The sequence below is a fragment of the Aythya ferina genome (assembly GCF_964211825.1).
Source record: "Aythya ferina genome assembly, chromosome: 3".
NCBI lineage: Eukaryota > Metazoa > Chordata > Aves > Anseriformes > Anatidae > Aythya > Aythya ferina.
Window position 1 is genome coordinate 101252965 of NC_140298.1, and position 24073 is coordinate 101277037.

At 40.2% G+C, this 24073-nt stretch overlaps 1 protein-coding gene across 3 annotated transcripts in view; it reads left to right on the plus strand.

Moving 5' to 3' along the window:
- The window catches only part of COLEC11 (collectin subfamily member 11), a 46236-nt gene that overhangs the window by 16967 nt on the left and 5196 nt on the right, over window positions 1-24073 (plus strand). For 2 of the 3 annotated variants that reach the window (XM_084515407.1, XM_084515409.1), the window contains exons 2-3: window positions 6599-6754; window positions 11819-11890. In XM_084515407.1, coding sequence (XP_084371533.1) covers window positions 6625-6754; window positions 11819-11890 — 202 coding nt within the window. In that variant the 5' untranslated portion in view covers window positions 6599-6624. Of the gene's footprint in view, window positions 1-2368; window positions 3068-6598; window positions 6755-11818; window positions 11891-24073 lie in introns of those variants that run through there. The other variant, XM_084515408.1, reaches the window with a different exon arrangement.

Sequence of the window (24073 nt, forward strand, 5' to 3'; positions counted from 1 at the left end):
GTTAGCTTAGACTCAGTCTTTTGTCCTCTGCAGCAAACCTTGCTGTTCTTCAGCATCATCAGAACCTGAAATGTGTTACTGCTTTATGCCACTCCATGCTCCATAGGTTTCACAGAGAATTTGTAACCACGGCAGTTATGATCCCTGTTTCCACAATCCCACAGCATTAACATTTAGATATTTTTTCTTCTTGCAAGCTCATTGCTTTAACCTTTAAATCAACACTTTGCAGCATTGCAGGGCTTTTAAGTTAAACAGTGGATGATCATTTTAGCATTTAAACAACATTACCACTGATTCTGATTTCGTATTTTGGCTAAAGAGTGAACCCTTGATTACCCAAGGTAATGCATGGAGGAGCTGGGAGGACAAATGAGAGAACACTTAGATAAAGTAGGAACATTGCTACGCAAAACATCCGTAGGTTAGGGTTATCAGCAAGGCTGTAATGGAGAAAGAAAAGGTCAGTGGCACATGTTTCATCTCCAGTGTGAAAGACATCCTCTCCAGGGGGTGATCCATAGCCTTCAGGCTATGTGCTGGAAAGTAGCAGCCTGCATGCATGTGGCTGGAGGGTTGTCAGTTCTGCTGCCTCCTGTTTCTCCCCAAAACCTGCCTCTGGTGTTACCTTCATAATACTGGCAGGTAACTTATTTATTTTTTAATCTGTCTTTTATTTGTTCAGAGTGTCTGAAACAATGCGAGGTCTGTGTCACAGCCTGACATCTTGATGGCATCACTTTGTGGGCATGCCTACTCATGTGTTTGAGGATGCACAGGCTGCCAGATAGGTCCAGGAGGTGGGTGAAATGGACTTGAGAAGTCAGAGGAGTGAAAACTGCTGAAAGCTGTCAAACTGTAGCACTGACTCAAAATCATCCCTCAAATGTGGTTGTATTACTTCCAGCTACAGGCTGCCTCTGCAGATCTGCATGTCTGTCTGTAGCAGGATATATAGTCAACTCAGGATGCAGAAAACTCAGCTCAGATCCCTGGAGTTCAGATCTCTGAGAACAGAGCATAATTATGATTTTTAAATTCTATTTTCTATAACGAGAGAAAATAAGTCAGTAAATTAAAAGCAACTCAAAGAAGAATTAAAATCATAACCTCAAAGAAGAATTATGTAGGATTATAGAGGGCTATAGTCTCTTTTGTTCTTGACTAGCTGAGCATTAATGCCAGTGAGCATCATTTTCCTGCTGCATTTTTCAGTGACTTAGATTCAGCTAGGCAGAACACCTGTGTTGCTGCTTCTAGGTCCAAACTAACCCAGGTCAGTAAGACCCCTTGTAGAGCAGCTGCTGGCACTTGCAGGGTCCTCACACTTCAGCCATTTCCTTGCTGAAGTGGTGTCGAAGCCTTCCATCCACCTTCCATCCACAACAGGGTGGTTCAAGGAGTACCCAGTGCCAGGTGTCCTGGTTGGCTCCAGCATTGTTTCTTGCAAGCCTCTGGTGTGCTCTGCCTCAGGTGTTCCCCAATGCTCTCTCAAGGATTTGAAAGAACTTGAAATCTTGTTCCATAAATCTCATCTCTCAGTAACCCAGGCAGATTCCCCAAAGCTGCCATGTCTCCAAAGTTGTTATGAAATTATTGTTCTTAAAGGTGCGTGGCTAACTTTTTTTTAATGGAAAATCATGTAAATGCTTCCTGTTCCTCCTCCTCCTCTTTTTTTCAAAGCTTTCCACTTGCTCTGATTTAATGAGCACCATTATAAATTCTGTAAATTTGACTCAACCCATGCATAGAGAAATTGTGGGTGCCCCATCCCTGGGAATGTTCAAGGTCAGGCTGGATGGGGCTTTGAGCAACCTGGTCTGGTGGGAGGTATCCCTGTCCATGGCAGGGGTGTTGGAACTGGGTGATCTTTGAAGTCCCTTCCAACCCAAACCATTCAATGATAAAGAGTGTGAAAGCGTTCATACTTCTACAAGTGCTGGGTTTCTTCCTGATATTGGTTATTCTAATGCTGAAGAAATCCCCAAAGCAAGGATTGAGATGGTGTTTGAAAAACACACTGGTACCCTTTTCTGAGGACTACTTTCAGTGGGCTTTAATTTTCCAAATGGCTTTATGAGTCTGGGTCTGAAAGGACTCGAAGATAATGTAGAAAGACAAGGAATTTTCTAGGACTTTAAAATGAAAGGTACTCCTATAGTACATACACAGAGATCAAACTTTTACTTCAATCACGTAAGGCCATTTTAGCTGCGGAAGAGAAGGTTTCTTCTTAAAGCAGGAAAAGAAAAGGTGGAAAAAGTGTTATCCACAGTGTTTCTGATTTGATTTCTAGTACTAATTTGTCCCTTTACTGCAGCTGCCGACTCTATAAAAGTGTTTAATCTGCAGCCTCTTCAGAGATTTCCTATGCTACTGACTCTTTTCAGACCAAGGTAATATCCTGAGTGTTCACATGGGGCCTGGGTATTGTGGCCTGCCCCAAAACCAAGGAGCTATTTTCTGAAATGGTTCCCTCAAGGTTGTGCTGTGACAGTCCATTTTCTGTGCGAGTTGGAGAGTCAGACTATCGTGAGGAAGCGTGAGGTGCATCCCTGGTGTCTCTGGGGTTTGTAAACTCTGCAGCAGCAGCAGGGGATGGTGAATGGGATGTTTCATGTGATGAGAAAATCCTTCATTTTTGGCTGCTGAGCAGAGCCACCAAGCAGCCATGCCAGTTCTCTGCTGCTTGATGCCTGTCTCATGCCTGAGCTGTGTAGGAGTTTGCAAAGGCAGATGAATATTTAACATACCCTGAAGCTTTGATCTTTCAGTTGTAGTCTGGTTACGTTTGAAGCCCCATAAAATGTAACTGGCTGAGGTGGTGCTGCTTTTATTTCCACTGATGCAGAGACTGGAGCACCCTCCTAATTTCAATTCCTTCTATCTCAGGCAGTTTCATTCACCTCTCCCATTCATCTGTCAAGAATCCTTATCACCTGGCTGCTGGATGCTTGTGCTGAAACTGCCCAGTTTTTCAGGCTTTCAGCTGAGTACCTGAATTGCTTGGTGTGAAAGCCTTTGTCTGATCTTCTGGCTTCTGAAATGCCCCAGCTTCAAGGAAAAGGTGGGATGTCCTGCAGGCTGGCCACCAGCCATGCTCTTGGGCTGTGGGCTGAGACAGGGCTCATGTCCTCTGTTTCTGCAATATGGTTATAGTACAGGATAGTCCCATTCCCCACCCTCAAAGGTGGCCCCTGCTGATAAATACCTATGTTCAGGTGTTGGAAAGGAAATTCTAGGCCTGAGTTGCTGCCAGTACTCCTGGCTGGCTGAGGCAGTGACAACTCCCTGCCTTCCCCTGTAAGGAGTGGTGGTCCCTAACTTGGCATTGCAAAGCCTGTTGTTGCACGGCTCCCCTTGCTTTAAAGTCTTCTAGCACTGATATTCAAATGCCAAAGTCCTCACTCAGTCTAGCCCTACAAGACATGAAGGGAAGATCTAGAGAAACACCCAGCTCAGTAGAAAGGGACCTTGGGGTGCTGGTTGACAGCAGGCTCACTGGGAGCCAGCAGTGCGCCCTAGCAGCCAAGAGGACAAACTGTATTTTGGGTTGTGTTAAATGCAGTGTAGACAACTGGTCACAAGAGGTGGTTCTCCCACTATATTTAACATTGGTGTTGCCTCAACTTGATTATTGTGTGCAGTTCTGGTCTCTAAATATAAAAAGTTAAAGTTAGCCATGAAGAGGTCAGGCAAATGGGACTTGATGATCTTCGAAGGTCCCTTCCAGTTATTGGTCCAGGATGGTCCCATTCCCCATCCCTCAAAGTTGGCTTCTGCTGATAAACACAAGTTAAGGTGTTGGAAGGAGTCTATTCTACCAACTCTACCTTTCTTAACATTTCCTCTTGGCTATTTTTTTGTCTCTCTCTCTTTCACTTGCTGTCTTGGGAATCATGGACCTGTCAAATAGAGCCAGGACTACCTACTGTGGATATTGTGAGCCCCTCTAATCTGCCAAGTTCACTAAGATGTAGTGCCTTCTACCTGTGTGTTGGGATCTCCTCTTGGGGAAACGTGGCTGGATTCAAACCTAATGTATTTGAAGTAATTCAATATGCACGTGAAGGCATGTGGGAGAAGAGTGCTATCACAGTGATACAATGTGGGCAGTGGTTTGCATAACCTTAGCAAAGAGCCATCAGGTGAGGTGGCCGGTGGCCTGACCTGGTTTCTGGCAGTCAGGGCTGGCTCTGTGCATGGGCAAAGAAGGCAACCTCTGTGACAGCAGAGAACAGCAGCACAGCAAATATTTTCCTGCTGGTTTTGTCTGTCAGAGCCATGGAGAGCTGGGCTGGTTGCTTCTTCTCCATGGCACTATAAGCTTTGTATCCAATATTGATATTTCCATTACCTTTATTTCTGTTTTTCCTCCCTTCTGCTATTTGGTTTCTCAGGTCCATCTCTATTACATACCTTCTCCTTCAGCTCTGGTTCCTCATCATTGGGGTAGAAAAATCCAATTTTGATTGTGGTCTTGGGAAGCCATGAGTGATATTGCTGCAGTTGTGACAAAACTTAATGTGGCCTAAATATTCGAGCAGCCCATGCTGAGGTTTGTGCTTCTGTGGGTTTGTGTGCTCCTAGCAATACCTGAGCTAGGTATTTTAAAGCTGATTCAGACATGTATGCATGAGCTGCAGTCATTTTACTTATGGCAGCATAAGCAAAATTTTGGGAGCTGAGCACTCTTGAAGGGGAAAAAAATACTGTAAACATCTGCATATGTGTGTGTTATTCCTCCAGAGCCTACACCTTAAGCTATGAGAAGAGACTTTTATAAATGGCATTAGTATTTAGAAGTCTGGCAGGAATGTTGTGAGTGTAAAAAATACATCTTTTGTAAGATTGCCTGTTTTGTAATCTACTAGACTGAAAGCTAATGTAAAACTGAAGCAGAGGCCTAAAAACTAAAATCATTACACTGCAGCTTAGTGGAATCTTTTTTTTTTTTTTTTTTTTTTTTTTTTGTGAGGGGGCACCTTCTCCTGGGTCTCTTGATCCACGACCTCTTCCCAAGTCTGAGCATACAACCTGCCTTTTTCAAGCCTGAACCTCCTTTTGTACCTTGCTGTCTTTTAGAGGGAAAACTGGTGAAGAGACTTGGGTTACAAGGGGCTCACAGTGTACTCTACTGTAATTCATGCTATGCCTTCTCCTTGTGAGGAGGAAGATGAAATCTGTTCCCAGCTGACTCCCTTGCTGTGGTCCAGTTGTGTTATCTCCTAGAGGATAATGGAAACACAAAATGGACAGCAATTCAGAGGACTAACTTATTCCCCCAGCTCTAAATTGATTTACTTAGCCTTGCTGCTGAGACATCCAGGAAACATTATAGAGGGGATGGTGGAATTTAAAATCAGAACAAGAAATAGAATGGGCAAAACTGTATTTTGCTGCACATGGAGGGCAGCTTGCCTTCCTCTTTCTCCATTATTTGTTTTGGTATTTGCTTCAACAGCTCCCTCTCACCCTGAAGCTCCTTATTCTCCTGTTGCTGCTGAAGGGCATTTATTCCTTCAGGCCACCCCCAAAATAACAGATCCACCCTCCTAGATCCCAGCATGCTGAGATGTAAAGTCCTGTGTACTGTTCCTACCCCTACCCTTATCTAACCCTACTATTTGAAGGAAATAAGGAAGTGGAAAGTAATACAGGCCAATCTTGTTCTGGATGAAAAATGTCCACAGCTCTGTCAGGGCTATAAAAACTGATCCATGTAGACCTTGTCTTGAAACCCTGATACAACTTCTAGCTTGTTTGTGTAGTACAAAACCTTGGTGAAAGAAGGACTGGAAAAACATCATAAGTACATAAATAACACTTTTGTCAAAGGGTATTTCTGTAGACCTCCTAAATATCAGCTTTTGATGGTCTTTTCACAAAAATTCCATTTCTGTACTGTTGTTTTCAAGAGATCTTTTTACAGCCTAATATCAAGCAAGTCATTTCACTTGTAAGCTTAGATGAGGGTATGTTTCAGGGGTGAACCTTTTCAGGATTTATTGAAGGCTCTGATGTAACTTCATTGCATGATGTAGTGAAATATTATCTCCCTCCCACTGTTGCTGAGTTACAAGAGGACTATTGTATCAGACAATTTACTGGGCACAATTTCAGTGCTCAGGCAGATGGGAACAGAAATTTCAGGCCTTTAGGTTGGTCTCATCACTACTGAATTGCCTCTTTAGAGCACTATGCATTCCTTCTAAGTGACAACTTAGTACTGACATCTTGCAATGCAAGCCTGTACACTAGATCTTCTCCTTTGACATTTCCAGATTCCTGCCTACAATGAGAAATAGTGAACAGTGTCGCTTGTTTGTCTTTATTTAATCTTCTCCTTCTTAATTAAATTTATTCTGAACTTTATCTTAGTATAATACCAAAACAAACTGCTGAATGCATTGCTACATATATTACATACGTTTGTGGGACATGCAACCTGCTTGGAGGACCTGTACACATCCTTCTCATGCTGTGTGGGTTATGGCATACAAAAATATATCGTATTTGTAGTAGGCTGCTGCATATGTTCAGAAGCTGTTGAAAGTCTTTGGAATTCTTATAACTGTTTATTCATTCTTTTGTTTAGGAGTCAGTGACCTGTAAGTGCTCATTATGAAGAGAGATCTGGTTTTCTTGGTGACTCTAATTAGCCTTGCCTTCCTGTCACTGCTAAGGTCTGGATATCCTCAACATATTGCAGAGGAGTCCTGCTCTGTTCAAATCCTTGTCCCAGGCCTCAAAGGTAATGTGGAAGTCTACTGCATCATTCAAATACTAATCCATTATTTCTAACAGGCTAATTTGCACCACTGCACTGACAGCTTCTTACAGAGATAAAGAAGGTGTCTTTCTTATTTGTCCAGTTTGTAGCCTCCTTATATATGGAGTTTTAAGGTCCTTAAGATGAACTTAAGTCTGTTAAAATCAACACGGTTTAAAGAATGCATGCCAAAATTTCACAAACTTGCTTCTGATCTTTAATGTTTGTTCCTCTGCTACTCTGCCTAGTTGTTTTCTCTGTGTTTATGCACACAACTGGTGCACATACACAGAAAAACACACTGTAAAATCAGGCTGTATGTTATACCTGGAGAGGCTTTCATTGCCATTTTGCAACGTACTAGGGAAGTATTTTGTATTTTCTACTCTTAAACTTGTCTTCCTTTGGGCTAAGTTTCCATTGATTTTAAATACTCAAGTACCTTTTAGCAGAAATAAAAAAATAAAGTTAGTCTTTTTGGCATTTCTATAGTTTCTGTGGAGAAAAGCACAATTTTCACAAAATATGCCCCCAAACTATTGCCCAAAATATGGCATAATAAATTATTGATCTTTCCATAGTAAACCATGTACTAAAGTAGATCAGTAAATTTCAGTAAAGAAATCAGCATCTGGGAAGAATTAACATTTTAAAGCAACAGCATCCACTACAGTGTGAAATCTCAGCCCCATTATTGTAGTCAATAACAGTAATGTACATTGTGGAGGCTATGGTATTTCTACTGGAGGGTAATGTTCTAGCTGGGAGGAACAGCACTTGCCTGTTACATCCAAATCTGAGTTTGACTAAGCCTTGAGTAAAGTTGTTCCACTCTGATATATTTGCAGTGTGATAGGCATAAGGTAGTGCTGTTTAAGTAACTCAGAGAACAACACAATCAAGGTAAATACATGTTGTGTAAAGTTACACAGATCCATCAAATGATCAGGCCACAACACTGGGAACTGGAGCATCACAATCTTTCATTTCAAAGTAATTGTCAGTCATTGTCAGGCTTTGTAACTTCTTTGCCTTAGTTTTCCTATTTGTGTTATCAGTCAAAATTAACACCCGTAATTACCATTGTTACGAGAGGACCATTATTACTATTGTATGTGGCTTTTTTTTTTAAAACACATAAGCACAGCAATAATAATCTTGGTCCTTTGCCAGAAGGCAAACCTGAGCCAGGGAGCAGTAAAGAAGCCTGAAAACCATTATGCGCTAATGATTTCACTCCGCTTCACGAGTTGAAGACATTGTGAAAGTGAGAGAGATGGATGCACAAATCTAGCGAAGCACAAAATGGCCTGACGCAGCCCCTGTTAATGTGAAGTCTCTGAAAAGCTGTCATTGCCCCAGCTATGCTGTTGGTGGGACTGGCTCAGAGAATTGGTAATGAGATACTGCTGTCCCCCACTGGCACAACTCTAATCTATTTCAGTGGCCAAGGTTTCCTTTAAACTGAGGTTGTATGAGGCCATGTGCCCAGATTTTGGCTCCCACACAATGTGGGGTTTGCTTGTTGTAGCTCTTAGACCTGCCCCAGCTCCTCCTCTGCTGAGCAAGATACCCAGTGATGGAAGAACCCCTACCCCACTACCAGGAATGAGCTGGCTGGGAATGCATGGAAGAAGTGAGGGAGACTATGAGATGTGTGAAAGGTAAAAGTAGAAGGGGAAGGTTAGGTGCAAGAAGAGATGGTGTAGAGAGTGGAGCCTGAGTGGGGGTTGATGAAAAAGACACCAGGAAAAAGTACCCAAAGGTAGGGGAGTGAAATGTAGAAATTTTAGAAGAGCAGGAGGAGATAAAAGGGGAAAGAGGGCACAAAGAATGAGACTGAGCAGAGTCTGGAAACCAGAAGGAAAAAAAAAAAAAAAAGAAAAAAAAGAAAATAACACAAAGCCAATTAGGACCCCACAGAATAAAAGGTTATCGGAAGAGGGATGAGATGAGAATGAAGGTAGAAATGGAAGATGAAGAAAGCCAGTGAAGACACCCAGAATAGAAAAAAGGCACAAATGAGTTGAAGGTCAGTGGCTTAGGTCTGGGATGCATTTCTTTTTTTTTTTTTTCAAACCTCAACTTTATAAAGGAGAAAGATAAAATGTGAGAGGGAAAAATACCATGGGTCTGAGAATCCAGACAGCAGAATGATCCGTGTTTTAAAAAAACAACAATATTAATAATAGGAAAAGTGCATTTTGTGTGAAGAAGATATGGATGGCAAAGCCTCACTATATTGCTCATTAATAGTTTTCCTAAATTCCTGTTTCTTTTGTTAGGTCCATGAGATTGAACTTACTGTAAAGAAAAAACATTACACATAAAAATCTTTCAAGGCTTAGCTTCTTGTTTTGCCACCTTGTTTTGTTTTTACACCCCCACTTGATGCTTCTACTTACACAGGGAATATGAGTAATGGAGGAAAGTTATCCCCAGCCAAGGAATGCTTAATAGCTCACGGAGTTGATCTTTGGCATGCAATTTTTATTACAGTAGATGGTACAACTCAAGGTAGGCACACTGCAAACAGAATCAGAGACAAATCCTGTACCAAAGAATTCACATGAGAAGGCAAATTGACATCAGTAGTAAGATTTATCGTCTGAATCATGAGGGATTGCTCTTAGAGATGACGGAACAAGAAGTCTGCAATAGTGTCAGGATTGTGCCTGATATTCAGGTCCTGCTGCAGCTTGGTTTGGTAATAGAGCTTGATTTCTTTTGGGGATGTGGGGCATCACAACACTGCGGAGCACTGCTGGGCTCACCCTGCCTCAGCTGCTGCTGAGCACTAAGGAAGGAGGTGGGCGTTCATGTAGCAGGGCTGGGACAAAGAGCTCGTCTGGGCAGGGATGGAGAGGACTCTGAGAAGGAGGTACAGCTGCAAAGGGACTGCAACTGGTGGAGGAAGCTAAACTGGAGCCATTGGGTAGGAACCACAGTGCATAGACTCCTCCTCCACTGAAAGGATGGGGTGTAAAGAACAGTACAGGGACTGGAGACTGGAAAGGGACCAGCGGAGCAGAGGTGTCTTTCCCGAGGTTCATTTATTTTTTTGTTTGTTATTCCTAATTCAGGAATAAAGAGGTAAAAAAAAAATGTTAATTATACACTATACATACATGTATATATATATATATATATATTTAATTCCTTGACGGATTTGTTGTTGTTGTTGTTCGTGACACCTGCACAGTGCTCAGGGTACATATAGCAAAAATGGGGGCTTAAACACTGCAAAGCTGAACTGGCCGCTGACACTTTTAGCCAAGGTCTTGCTGCTTAAAACAGCTGATAACAAAACCTGCAAAGTGGTCTGTAGCAGGGCCTGTAATGTGGTAATCTCCTCCCAGGGAAAGTTTCTTAAACATCCACAGTAAGGAATGCAGTGTCATCTTATTATAGGAATAAATGCAGGCAAGTGTAATGGCCTGAAGCAAGAGTGATCTATTTTATTGATCCCTAATGCACAGCTTTCACTCTGAAGAACATGTAAAGCAATAGGCTGTAATAGCCTGCTCTGAGCCTCCAGAGAGCAGGGAAAAAGTCATTGTCAGGATTTATCTTTGGGAAGCAAAGAACTCATAACCAGCCCTGAGGGGGGAAAGACAATCATACAAAGACTATTGGTTACCTGGTAATAAAAAAAGGTGACGTTCCCAAATGTGCCAAATAATAGCCTGTTTCATACTAACAATATTATCCACTGGGGATTATGTGAAGTTTGTCCTCATTAAGGTCAGAGAATGGCCTATTTTTTGCATGTCTGAAGGCAGGGAAGATGGGCTGGAGCTTACTGGTAGCCTCAAGAAGGAAAATATAACAGATGGAGGGCTGAGTTCAGCTCACAGCCACCTATGTCTACAATAAGGAGAGAGGGCTGGAGGCTGCATATTTGAAACATGCCATGTTTCAGCTTGTTTATACACGGTCCCTCTCTAAAGTGCGTCTTCCAGATATGCCGGAGAGCTTGAGGGGTACATGATAACCATTTCCCTTCCTGCTATGGTGCTTACTTTGGCTTCCTGGAGAGCAGCTAATGCTCACTCTCTACAGAAATAGAGTTGAGGCATTAAGCCTGTTGTGTTAGCTCTGGATTTTAGATTCTTACATGTTATTTTCTGTGGAAGTCATAGAACTTTCCCCTCCTTCACATACTTCTTTTTAATAAAGGTGTCTTTTAAAATCATTCTTTAAATTTCTGTTTAAGAGATTTTAAATTTTATGTCCCTGGCAAACAACAACAGTAGGGGTCAAAACAATGTAAGCATCTCCAAATATACAATGAAAGACACAAGTGAGGGACACACTTATGGAAACTTATGTTTTAAGTATGCTGAATACGTATCATGTACCATGAGCCACATAACTATAAATACAATGCACTATGGTTCAGACCACAAAGGTTAAAAGGTATGGTATATGAAAGAACACAGATTAAGTAAATGTCGTTTAATGGTTTAATGCTCAGAAATTATCCTGCAAATGACAGATGTAGCAATGCCTTCCTATAGATCCATCCTTACTCAATAACTAAGTACATGGAATAAACTTTTTTTTTTTTTTTTAATAATTTGAGGTTATGGTTAAGCCATTATCACTGGAAACAGACATGTCCTTCAGCATGCTTTGCTGAAAAAGAGCAACATTTGGTAGAAACTCAAGATTATTTTGTGATCATGGCAGCAGAAGGAACGTGAACATGTGCTATGTTGAGGCCAGATTCTGAGGCTTCTGCTGAACAAAATTGTGTTGTGGTAGTGTTTTCAGAGGGGGCTTGGTGATATGAGTAACATCCACAGAACTAGAATCATAAGAGTTTGATAACATACTGACTTTGGTTTTGTCAGTTTCTATTTCCATTGCAGAAAAGTCCATGAAACAAAACTGTTGAGTCAGGTTTCATCTGCTTTTATTTTTTTCCCCTTGCTATAATAAGCTTGTATTTTCAGTGAGGGCAATGGCACTCGTCACTGACACCAACTGAAAATAGTTCTTGCTTAATTTGATTCTTCTTTTTATTTCCTTTTTTGTCGACAGGGGAGGCTGGAGAAAAGGGGGAAAAAGGTGCACCAGGTCGTCCAGGCAGGGTTGGGCCTCCAGGAGAAAAAGGTAATTTCAGGAGAAAAGATGTTTTGAAAGTAATTTCTGACCAAATACTACCTTTTCTTTTGAGGTAATGTTGATGAGAATACTCTGTCCCGTTGCTGGATGACATCCTTAGGTGTTTCCATGTACCTTACATTCATTTGCACACTCATTTGTAAACTAGCTATTGCTTTTTGGTCCAAAAGGTTCATGGAAAAAAAATATATATTTCTTTTTTTTTAGTAAGGTCTCTGTAAAAAAAGACATCATAATGCCTTCTGCAAATGCAAACCTCATATTTTAACAGAGGGAAGAAATCATGAGGTACAGTTTCCTTTTGCTTGTAAATGTGAACACTCACAATACCTTAATTAAAACCATTGTGGGAAGGCATTAAGCCTTAATAGGCAGGGGTGGCCATGAGTGATTCCTCATTTCTTAGATCACAGTTCAGTAGTATTTATGGAAAGATGGTATTAACATTGCTTGCACTGTAGTTGAAAAATATTTGGAGCTCTTGAGAGGAATAGTGCTCAATCATATTCAGTTACAGAGCTGGGGGAAACACAGCATTTCTGTCTTACAGGAAATTCTGTCTATTCACATTTGTTTTCCTCTTGAAACAGGGAGGAAATTTAACCTTCATATATTTTTTTTTTCAGGAGTTGCATATTCTGAAAAAAATAATCATATTAGGAATAGTAAAAACCTTTTATTTCAATACTGAAATGAAACATTTGACATTACTGTCGTAAGAGTGTTGGTGTTTTTACCAAAATTAATTTACAAGCCTTTTTTCAAAGTATTTACAGTAATAACGTCGTTATGATGATGCATGATCCATTACGTAGTTCTTTTGGGCAGTTACAGAAACCTAATATTTGCAATTTCCCCTGGGACCAAGATCTACGGATAGAGCTCATCCCCTAAAACATATTGAAAAACTTACAACTCCCATGAGGTGTGTATGTTCAGTCTGTGTACTTCCCATATGAATATGTAACCTTCAAGGACAACTCTCATAAAAAATATTGGAAACTAGAATTTCAACTCCTACAAGGTAATGCAGCATGAAGAGAAGTAAAAGTACTACAGAATAATTTTGGTTAAAAGGTGATATGGAGGTCATCTATTCCAATCTCCTGCTTAAAACAGGGCAGACTTCAAATTCAGGTCAGGTTGCTGAGGGTCTTGTCCAGCAGACTTCTGAAAATCTCCAGGGATGGAGATTCCACAACATTTTTGACAGGCCTGCTCTCCAGTCTCATTATAAAAGACCTTTTCCTTAGGGCCAATTGAAAAATTCCTGCTTTTGTCTTGTGATCGTTGCCTCTTGTCCTTATGCTGTGCATGTCTGAGAAGAGAAGGCTGCATCAAACAGGCTGCTACAAAGCTGCTGTTGGTAGCGGAAGATTGCAGTTATATCTCCCTCTTATCCTTGTCTTCTGCAGGCTAAATAAAACCACTCGGTTTGTTTAGCCCAGGGAAGAGGAGGTTGAGGGGAGGCCTCATGGTGGCCTGCAGCTTCCTCACGAGAGGAGAGGAGGGGCAGGCACTGAGCTCTGCTCTCTGGGGACAGTGACAGGACCTGAGGGAATGGCATGGAGCCGGGACAGGGAAGGGTCAGTCTGGGTGTCAGAAAAAGGTTCTGCACCAAGAGGGTGGTTGGGCACTGAGACAGGCTCCCTAGGGAAGTGGTCACAGCACCAAGCCCTCTGAAATTCAATAAACATTTGCTCTCAAAAATATGCTTTGATTTTGGGGTGGTCCTGTGTGGACCCAGGAATTGGACTTGATGATTGATGTATGTCATGTATTCAAAATGTTTTGAATTGGCTGAGAAATGGAAGTACTGCTGTATGATCAGACAACGCAGAGTGTAACATCTAATTTATATAATTTTATATTGTAATGTTGCATTTACTTGGAAAATTATTGTCAAAAGGAAAGCTTGGTGAATTCTACTAATTAGGATAATTTTCCATTTTTTTTTTATATCTCCAAAATTCCAAAATTCTGATGCAACTGCATGAGGAAACACTGAAGTGAAAATTCACTGCAAGAAAATGTACTTGAAACAGAAAAGAGATGAAAGAAACTTAAATATTAATGCATTCTGTATTATATTTTTCCAGACTGTGCTTTCAGGCAAAATTCCTTACTGCTTGGTAGCAACATATTTTTTCTGCTTTCTTTTTTGCATCCAGATTTGATCTGATTTATATATGTTCTTGGAATATTTAGTAAACACTTATATCTTAACATAGTAAGAAATTTAAGTACGGTGTTCTCAAAAATAACCAATTCAGCAACTGTTCCTGATCAGATTATCTAATATCTATTTGTGACCTGCTATTGGCTTTGCTTTTTTTCTCTGTTTTTGATCTCTTGATGGGCATACATCACTGATGTCCTTTGTCGTCCTGGCCAAGTATTTTAAAATCTCAGTTGGTAGAAAGCTTAGATCCATGATGCAGGTACTTAACACATAGCTTAGTGAATAATGAAAGGGGGATAAAATTGTTGCCTCACTTTGCATTTTACTCATTCTATAAGCATACATGGATGAATACAGCAGCTCTGTTTCTGTGCTGTGTTTCTCTGTAGTCTGTTAAACTGCAGTCACTGTGTTAACACATTTGACCTCCTGTAGTTTTTAAGCATATTTCTATTGAAATTTGATAATTGCTGTCTTGTTGGGATAACATTTGGCTCCTTCTATGGATGGAAACTACCACATTTCATTGTATATTGCTGCTATTTGAGTAAGTGATGGTTTACACAAGGGAAAGATTATTATTCTGTAATGTTTGGAGAGTTTTGTACTTTTGTTGTTAATTTTCAATATCAGAATCACACTTTTTATTTCTTTATTTCTTGTTTCTTTCCCTTTCTTTGTTTTGTTCAGGCAAGTTCAGGAAGGACTTGTGCTTAGTTTCATTGAATTCAGGAGTACAATAATCAGTGAATAAATAACATACATAAGAAATGTTTTTCTTATGGTATATTTGACCTGAAGTGAACATCTCAAAATTAGAAAGTTATGCAGATTTTTTTGTCATATCCTTTCCTCATAATATTTTCATATTTTAGTAATTCAGACATTGATAACTATTAAAAATTTCTGCTGCTTTCTTGAAATAAATTTGTTTCTGAGTGTCCTGATGTTTCAGGTGACATCAGACATCCTGATGTCTTTGGGCACTGATTAAGGTTAAATTCCACTTACTTTCTTCATTGCTTATAATTAATTGTATAGGTCAATTATGATGCATAGCATGTCAGCAGAATTTAAAACTGTGTAAGCCTTATGTAAAGCATAGAGCACTGGATCAAGTAAAATGGCTGATTCAGACAAAAGTAATGTGTAGTGCAATGCAAGTTTTAGGGTGTGAGGTTAATGGACATAACTTTTCCACTTGCTCTGATAGCTGGACTGCACACTCCCAAGTTGGGATCGAAGTCAATTATTTGATTTAGATTTGGTCCTATCTGTGAGACCAAAACTTACATGTTTACAAATTCTGAACAGATATTTCAGTAAAAATACAATACTGTGAATATTCTCAGAGTAGCATAGATTCTGTTTATGTCAATCAAAATAAGGAGAGGGTGAATTTAGTGTTGTAAACCATAATCAAAAGAGCAGGACATTAAAAATGTGTTTAGATATTTAATTTCTTTTAGAGCTACAACCATATGAAAATAGATTATTTTAATATTTTCATTCCAGCCTTTATGCATCATGCTCTGTTTATATGGGTGTGTTAAGTACAGTCACGCAATAGTGTTGGGCATGAAACACAACTCTCTCTATCTCTGCAGTGTTAGCACAGTCCATGGTGTGATTTTGGCTTGTGGCAGCTAACAATTTCTCAGACAATTCTTGGGCACATTTTGGGAGCTAACACAGTGAACAGCTTGCAACTGATTATCCTAGTTTGAAGAAAAAGACAATTTACAACCGTGGAATGTCCCATTCTTGGCCACCTGTTTCTCAGTGCTAGGAAACTGTCCCAGGCATTTAGCTTACTAGTACAGACATAGCCTCTAAGTATGAGAGAAGACTCATTAATTTATCTGGATAGGAGCCAGAGTGCTCAGTCATTTGTATAATCAAATTCTAAAGAGTGGTAATAATATCTTAATTTATATTTTAGTATTACTGATTGCTCATTAATATGTAATCAATCAATTCCTCACATTTCTGAGTCAACTTTTACATGAATTTATTGCTCACTAAGGAGTGCTGCAGGCAGAATTCCATATAGAAGTCCTGACATTGACAGTTGTGGATTCACAAAGTGGGTATCTTATTCAGAACTATCTTTCAGTTCCATCAGAACACAGTGGGATTTTGAGAAAACCTGTGCTAAGCTGAGTGGACAAGAACATGGCAGATGGGCTTCCGTGTAAATAAATATATTGCATAGGGACCTTAGGGATACATAATTTAGTCCATAATTACATGATGCCAAACAAAAGAACTGTCACTTAAAACTCAAGAACCTCTTTCAAATCATTAGCAGCAGTCCCAAAGCCAACAAACTTTGCTCATCATCAGAAAAGTTAACAATAACAAAACAGGATGCTCTTTGCAGCTGATTTTGCTCTGTATCAAAACCTGACATGCAACAAGTAACAAGTGTGGCTTGTTATACAGGAGGTTAGAGAGGGGCACTAGAAATGTGAAGATGGAGAAACTGCCTTGTAAGGAGAAGCTAGACAGGTTGAGACTCTTCCAGCTGCAAGGAGGAATCTGAGGAGGATATGATTGAGGTCTGCAGAATCCTGAGAGCTGTGAGTAAGGTGACCTGCTGTTCACTAAGTCCAAGTTAGGAGGCACTCACTGAAGCTTCTGGGAGACAGATTTAGCATCGCCATCTTCAGTGGACTGCAGGTAGTAGCCAGGGTTGCATGATCTCTCTGTATTACACCTCCTGCTGTCACTGTGGTAATCAGAGTGTTGAGTCAGAGGGACCACTGATATGAACAAGTTGGGTATTAGGTTCTTAACATAACTCTGGCAAGGTATGTATTTTGTAAGTGTAGTTATTTGTGTAACTGTGCTTTTAAATGGAAACCCCTTTCCAGGAATGGAACATGATATTTCCACTGCTTTTGTTTGGAATGTACTTTAAAATGGTTTAAACTTTTCCACTGCCTTTCTAGATTGGATTTATTTATTTATTTATTTATTTATTTATTTATTTATTTTTGTGTACTACCTATAGCTTCCTTTACAAATTTTCTAGCCTTTCTGACTTCTAGTCAGCATTGATTGGTAACATTTTTCTCCTTTTTTCCCCCCTGTTTATTATGCCAAGCTTTTAAAGATACCCTTTGTCACTAAAATACCTGTCTATAATGAGTGGGATGGATCACTGCTGAGAGGTGTTCATTTCTCCATTGCCTATCAAGGGAGCTTAGAAAAATAATTTAGACTACAAAGCTAGTATTCAGGTGGCTAACGCTGGATGAAATGAGTTTGCCCCAACTTCATAAAATGCTACCTGAGATTATCCACTATTTGTTCATATCAGATGTAACTGGGTTGTTGTCACTGTTCCCTAGCCAACCACCAGCCTCCAGTGGCACAGATAATTCAGTTTTATGAGCTGTAAAGCAGTACCATAGTCTACTAGTATATTCAGAATTTTCTGGTTTCCAGTAGTCAGGTTCTAAAAAGTTAAGAGTCCTGAAAGTAGATTTGCTATGCTGTAACATGCTGTATCCTTTAAAAATACTGTTTGTTCTCATCAAGTCAGGCTATAGTGACTGCAAGACTATGGAGGTATGCTGTGGAAAGATATTGCAAGCTTTCTCTATATCTTACATTTTTTTTTATTTTTTAAGTATCCTCTGCTAACTACTGTCAAAGATGGCACTGGAGTTGACAGGCTTGTGGTCTGGGTTGGGATGATTATATTTATGTTGTTAGGTAGGTTTTCATTATATCCATTGTGCCAAATCATGAAGAATTGCTTTCTGATTTGTCTTTAAATCCTCAAGTTTGGCTAGTAAACTACTGTTCTCTTTTCCTCTTTGATCCAGGTCAGTTCAATTTTGTTGTGAAATGGTGAATTTGAGTTTCTGCTCGATTTGTCTTTGGCACAATTCTTTTTTTTTAAAGTAGTTTTACACCTTCTTGTCTGCTCCAATTAGTCCTGTCTAAAAAGATCGACCATCCTGTGTGAACACCCCCTTTTATATTGTTGTACTTTGCCAAAACCTCATCTTTTCACCAGTTGTGTAGCCCACCATTCATCTCTGGGTTTTATTTCTTCTCTTGTTTGTAGGCCTGAAAAGGCCAACAAGAAGATCATTTAGAATTTCCTTCTCTTCAGTTCCTCTGAAATCCTTTAAGTCTTCTATAATTGGTTGCAGTGTATATCACCTTCATCTGAGAAATGACAGATGTCTTGCTTCACATTCTCCATTCAAACTCTCAGTTAAATTTCCTAGTTTTGGTCTATGGAGACTTACTTTCATTGTCCTCATTTCTTTCCAACTCTCATTTCCTGATTTCATTAAGACTCTTCAGACTGCATTTTTGGCAATCACAGGACCACTAAAAAGGACTTTACAGAAGGTTTAAAAAGTTTTGAAACCCTCAGGGCAGATTGGTCTCTCTTGAAGCCTTCTGATTGATTCTGCAGAAGAAGCAGAATAAGCAAGCCCCTGGAGTAGAAGCAGAGGCTAGTCACTGTAAGAGAAAACCAAATCCAAACAGTTCTTTTAATGAGCACAGGAGACTTAATATATGTCTTCATTGTTTGAGATAACACACTTTTTGTGTTATCAGACCAAGTAGTTTTTACTGGCTATTACTGAGTAATTGTTTGTCTTCTGGGTAGTATTTATGAGAACGAAAGTTAAGTCTTTTAATATATTACATTGCATTTAAGCATTATATCTATATGGTTATTTAATTTCAGGTATAGCAGCCTGAAAAGAGTTATTATACATCAGAAAACATTCAAACATCTGACAGTGTAACCGTAATCCATAAGCAATCCATATATAATCCATAAATGTCCAGAGCAAGACGGGTCACTTTCAGAGCAACCTGATCAAGTCATGGCAAGGTAGTATTTTTGAGATTGTTGAGGAAATGCCTTCTCAATATGCTATTTATATTGGATAAATATCCACTAGTAGCATCAGTACCTTTATAACCTGCATAGCCCCATGGATTGTGTCTTTAAAGCAAACCATGAATCTATTCTGAAAGTGAAGCTATATTCTGGAAAATAGATTTTCAGCTGGTTGAGTGAGTTACTTCCATTCTTCCAGTAAGAATATACAGGATAAGAGAACAATTTTTGGGTTTCTGGTAAAATTTCTAAATCGAGTCCATATCCAGTAGTGGCTCAATCTGATCCTTTTTGGAAACAGAGGGAAATCATTGATTGTAGAACTTGCCAGTAATGAATTAGACCAATAAGCCATATCCATTTGGCTTCTTTCAGTTCGGAGAAAGTGTTTTCTTCCTGACTTAACCCATCAACTGATGGCTGCTTGAGATGCATAGAAATGCAGAAGACATCTCCCAGTGGTGATAATGTTATGTTCTGGCACATATCACTATTTACACTTTTAAGTTAAAGCTAATGATCAAATAGAATCATAGAATATCCTGTGTTGTAAGGGATCCACAGGGATCATCAAGTCCTACTCCTCATTCTGCACAGGACTGCACAAAAACCAGATTGTGTGTCCAATTGTGCTTCTTCAACTCTGTCAGGCTTGCTGCCATGACCACTGACCTAAGGAGCCTGTCCCAGTGCCCAGCCACCCTCTCTCTCATCGAAGAACCTTTCCCTCACCCCCAGCCTGACCCTCCCCTGTCCTAGATCCATGCCATTCCCTTGGGTCCTGTTGCTGTACCCAGATAGCAGAGCTCAGTGCCTGCCCCTTCACTCCCCTCATGAAGAAGCTGCAGGCCACCATGAGGCCTCCCCTCAGCCTCCTCTTCCCTGGGCTGAAGAAACCGAGTGATTTCATTCACTCTTCATTCATCTTCCCCTCCAGACCCTTCACCATCTTTATAGCCCTCCTTTGGACTCTCTCTAACAGTTTTATGTCCTTCTCATATTGTGGTGTCCAGAACTGCACGCAGTACTCAAGGTGAGGCCACAGCAGCACAGCACAAAGCAAAGCAAGACAATCCGTTCCCTCAACTGACTAGCAATGCCCTGCTTGATGCCCCCCAGGACACGTTGGCCCTCCTGGCTGCCAGGGCACACTGTTGACCCAGATTGAACTTGCTGTTGACCAACATCCCCCCAGATCCCTTTCCAAAGGACTGATTTCCAGCCTCCCCTCCCCCATTCGGTCCATACATCCAGGGTTGCCCCTTCCCATGTGCAGAATTCGGCACTTGCTCCTGTTAAACTTCATATTAGATTGCCCAGATATCTTATTTGTCAGGATCTCTCTGCAAGGCCTCTCCACCCTCACAACCTCAACAGAGTCAGCAGCTCCTCCCAATCTGTGAACTTATTCAAAACACCTTCTAGTCCTACATCCAATTCATTCATGAAAACATTGACATTAACTGTCTGTAAAATGTAGCCCTGGGGAACCCCACCAGTGACTGGTCATGTGCCCGATGTAACTCCGTTTACTGTAGCCCTTTGAGCCTGACCCATATCAAGTGTATTATTTATTTGTCTACCTGGAATTCTTGTTCAGGAGTTTACTGTGAGAAACAGTATGAAAAGATTTGATGAAACCCAAAAAGATTAAATCAGCTGTCTTCCCTTGGTCAACTAGATGGGTGACCTTGTCATAAAAGGAAATTAAGTTTGTTAAACAGAACTTTACCCTCATGAACCCATGTTGGCTGGGACCAATGACTGTATTGTCTTTCAGGTGTTTTTCAATAACTCCCAAAATAATCTTCTTCATAATTTTACTGGGCACTGAAGTGAGACTGACAGGCCTGTAATTACCAGGGTCTTCTTTCTTGCCCTTCTTGAAAATTGGAACCACATTTTCCAGCTTCCAGTCATGTGCAACCTCTCCAGATTCCCAAGACTGCTGAAAAATAATTGAGAGGTCTCCCAGTGAAAACAGCCTGCTCTCTGAGTACCCTGATATGAGTCCCATCAGGTCCCATAGACTTACATGCATCCAGCTGGAGCACGAATTTATAGAGTCATAGAACGCTTTGGGTTGGAAAGGACTGTAAAGACCTTTTTCACCTAGTTCCAATACCTCTGGCATAGGTAGAGACACCTTCCACTAGACCAGGTCACACAAAGCCCCATCTGATCAGGCCTTAAACACCTCCAGGGATGGAGCATCCACAGCTTCTCTGGGCAACTTTCTCCAGTGCCTCAGAGAAAAGAATTTCTTCTGAATATCTAATCTAAATCTCCACTATTTGTTTAAAACCATTACTCCTTGTCTTACCACTGTACTCCCTGGAAAAGGGTCCCTCCTCAGCATTCCTGTAGTCCCCATTTAGGTGAATCTTCTCTTCTCCAGGCTGAACAACCCCCAACTCCTTCGGTCTGTCTTTGTGAGGTGCTCTTGATCATCTTTATCGTCCTCCTCTGGACTCACATATCCATGGCAGTCTTGTGCTGGGGGCCCCAGAGCTGAATGCAGTACTTTGTGTGGGGTCTGACAAGGGCAGAGTGGAGGGAGAAAATAATTTTCCTTGACCTGCTTGTCATACTGCTTTTGATGCAGCCCAAGATATGTTTGGCTTTCTGGGTGGCAAGTGCACATTGCTGGCTGACGTTGAGGTCCTTGACAACCAACACCTGCGGGTCCTGCACATGTTCAGGGTTGGCTGGGAGTTTATCATTACCACCATCATAGTCCTCCAAACTTGGGAACCTGGAGTCCTAGAGTACATCATTGGTGTTGAAGACAGGCAAATAAGGTGTTAGAAGTCTCTGCTTTGTCTGCATCCCTATTTGTGAGATCATCATCCACATCAAGTAACGCATGGATGTTTTCTCTGGTCCTCCTTTTGTTGTTAACATATTTTATAAAACCCTTTTTAGTGTCTCCCACAGTGCTGTCCAACTTCAACTCTAATTGAGCTTGGGCTGAAGGATGAAATCTGTCATAAAATTATCCAGTTTTAGACATGTGGCTGTCTGTCCAATTGCACTGAAACCCACATCCTGACAACTAATCTTCAGTTGTTGTAGTTCCAGAACTGAGGCTGACCTATGATAATTTACAGAGGTTCAGTTACTGGATTCATGTAGCAGATTTTCCTCTGAACTTTCCTGATTGTTTGATTCCTTGCTTCTGTGTAGCAGAACATTGTCACTTAGCAGAACAGGTGTCGCTTTGAGCAAAGAAACAATCTTGGCTGAGACAATCATTGAAAAAAAACAAAAACAAAAACAAAAACAAAACCCAAGCAGTATCAATATTTCTAAATATTTCTAATACTAATGCAGTCTCAGTCTTGGGTTTCTGCAGGATGGGTGCTTCAGGAGGAATTTGACTTCCTGTTCCTGTAGTCCCTCCATCCCTGCTCTCTGTTAATATTATGTGGTACAGTAGGAAACCTATCTCATATGACAGTTGTACTGTCATATGACAGACTGTTGCTCCATGACAGAGTAATACAAAGAGGCCTAAGACTGATGGCAGAGCATTGATTTTCTCAGGTGTTGCACCCAGGAAAAAGTATCACCAATGTACAATGAGATATTGTATTATTTCCTGAGGCTTTCAGGGCCACAGAGGCTGTAAAATCAGACCAAATCTGCCACAATCACAATGTAGTGAGTGTAACAAAATGCTAGGTCTCATATCATAGGTCTCAGAAAGTCTACCTAAATCAAATCATGTAATCCTCTCTAAGCCAATGACAGAAATGAAGTATCATTAGGAAATAATAATCTATAAAATGTTAGTTGCAGCTGAGACAAGCGTAGACTATGTGTAGAGTTGATTGATTATAAATATCCTGGTTTAAGCCAAAACTTTCAGTTATTTGTAATCCTGTTTTACTTACGCTATCAAGTGGCTACTGCAAATGAATTTCTGTCAACTGCTAATGCACTAAACTTGAAGATGAGAATTGTAGATATGGGGTAGAATGAGGCTTTGCTATTAGAGTCTAAAGTTCTCTCAGATTCACACCATTAAGATAATTATTTTTCATTATGTCTGAGAAATGCCACCTAGAAAATCCAGGCATGATGTAACAGACATGTTTTATCCGTTTTATTATTTGAGCTCTGGAGGAGCTCAAGTCAATTACATTAATACTTGGACTGTGGCACACATTTTATTAGTAACAATGCTTCAGCTTGGTTTGTGAAGACAATGATGATAAAAGAAACTGTCTGTTCCAGTGCAAATTCTGTTTCCCCTGAAGCCATTCTAATATTCACTTTACATTGCATAGGAAAGTACAACTAATGGAAAAGAGGTCAAAGTCAGGGAAAGTAAGTGAATCAAACTGTCTCACATTAGATTTCTGGCTATATATCAAGGATATATATAGGTAGGTGACAGTGGCAGGTTCATTCAGATTTGTTTACAATTTCAATTCACCTTAAGAGGTAGATGGTTACTTTCTATTTGTAGAAACACAACTGAGGAAAATGAGTTTTGAGTTGCACCTTTGCTACAATTACTGTTTGTAGTATTCCATAGAACAGTCTTTAAATTAAGTAACATTCAACATTTCTGTTTGTTATGTTACTGTCAGACTTCACATTTGTATGAACATCTGTGTGTGTCAATGTACACATACAATTTCCATTAGTTTTCGTTTTTCATTACTGCAGTCTTCAAATGAAAGAACAAAGACTAAGGATGTGACTGCTACTGCGGAAATAAGCTATGAAGCCCAATTTCAGCCCTCAGTTACAGTGAAGCTACTGTATTAGATGAAACTAATGACTAATGATGAAACTAACTACTGACAGATGAAACTGTCAGTCGTGCTTGGATCCCTTAGGTCTTTTACACTCCCTAACAGTTTCAATACATTGATCCACATATTTTGATGGAAGTCTCCTTCATTGTCAACATAATTTTAGCATGATCATCTAAGAGAAGTTTGCAAAAGTTCTTCCAATGGCTCTCAGCTAAGATCTGTTTTCATTTACACCTGTATGCTGCTTTAATGTCAATTGCTTTGTAAAGTTTAAATCATAAGTCCTTCAGAAGGAGTGAAATAAACGTCTGAAATTCAATGCATTTTGGGAGCATAGCGTG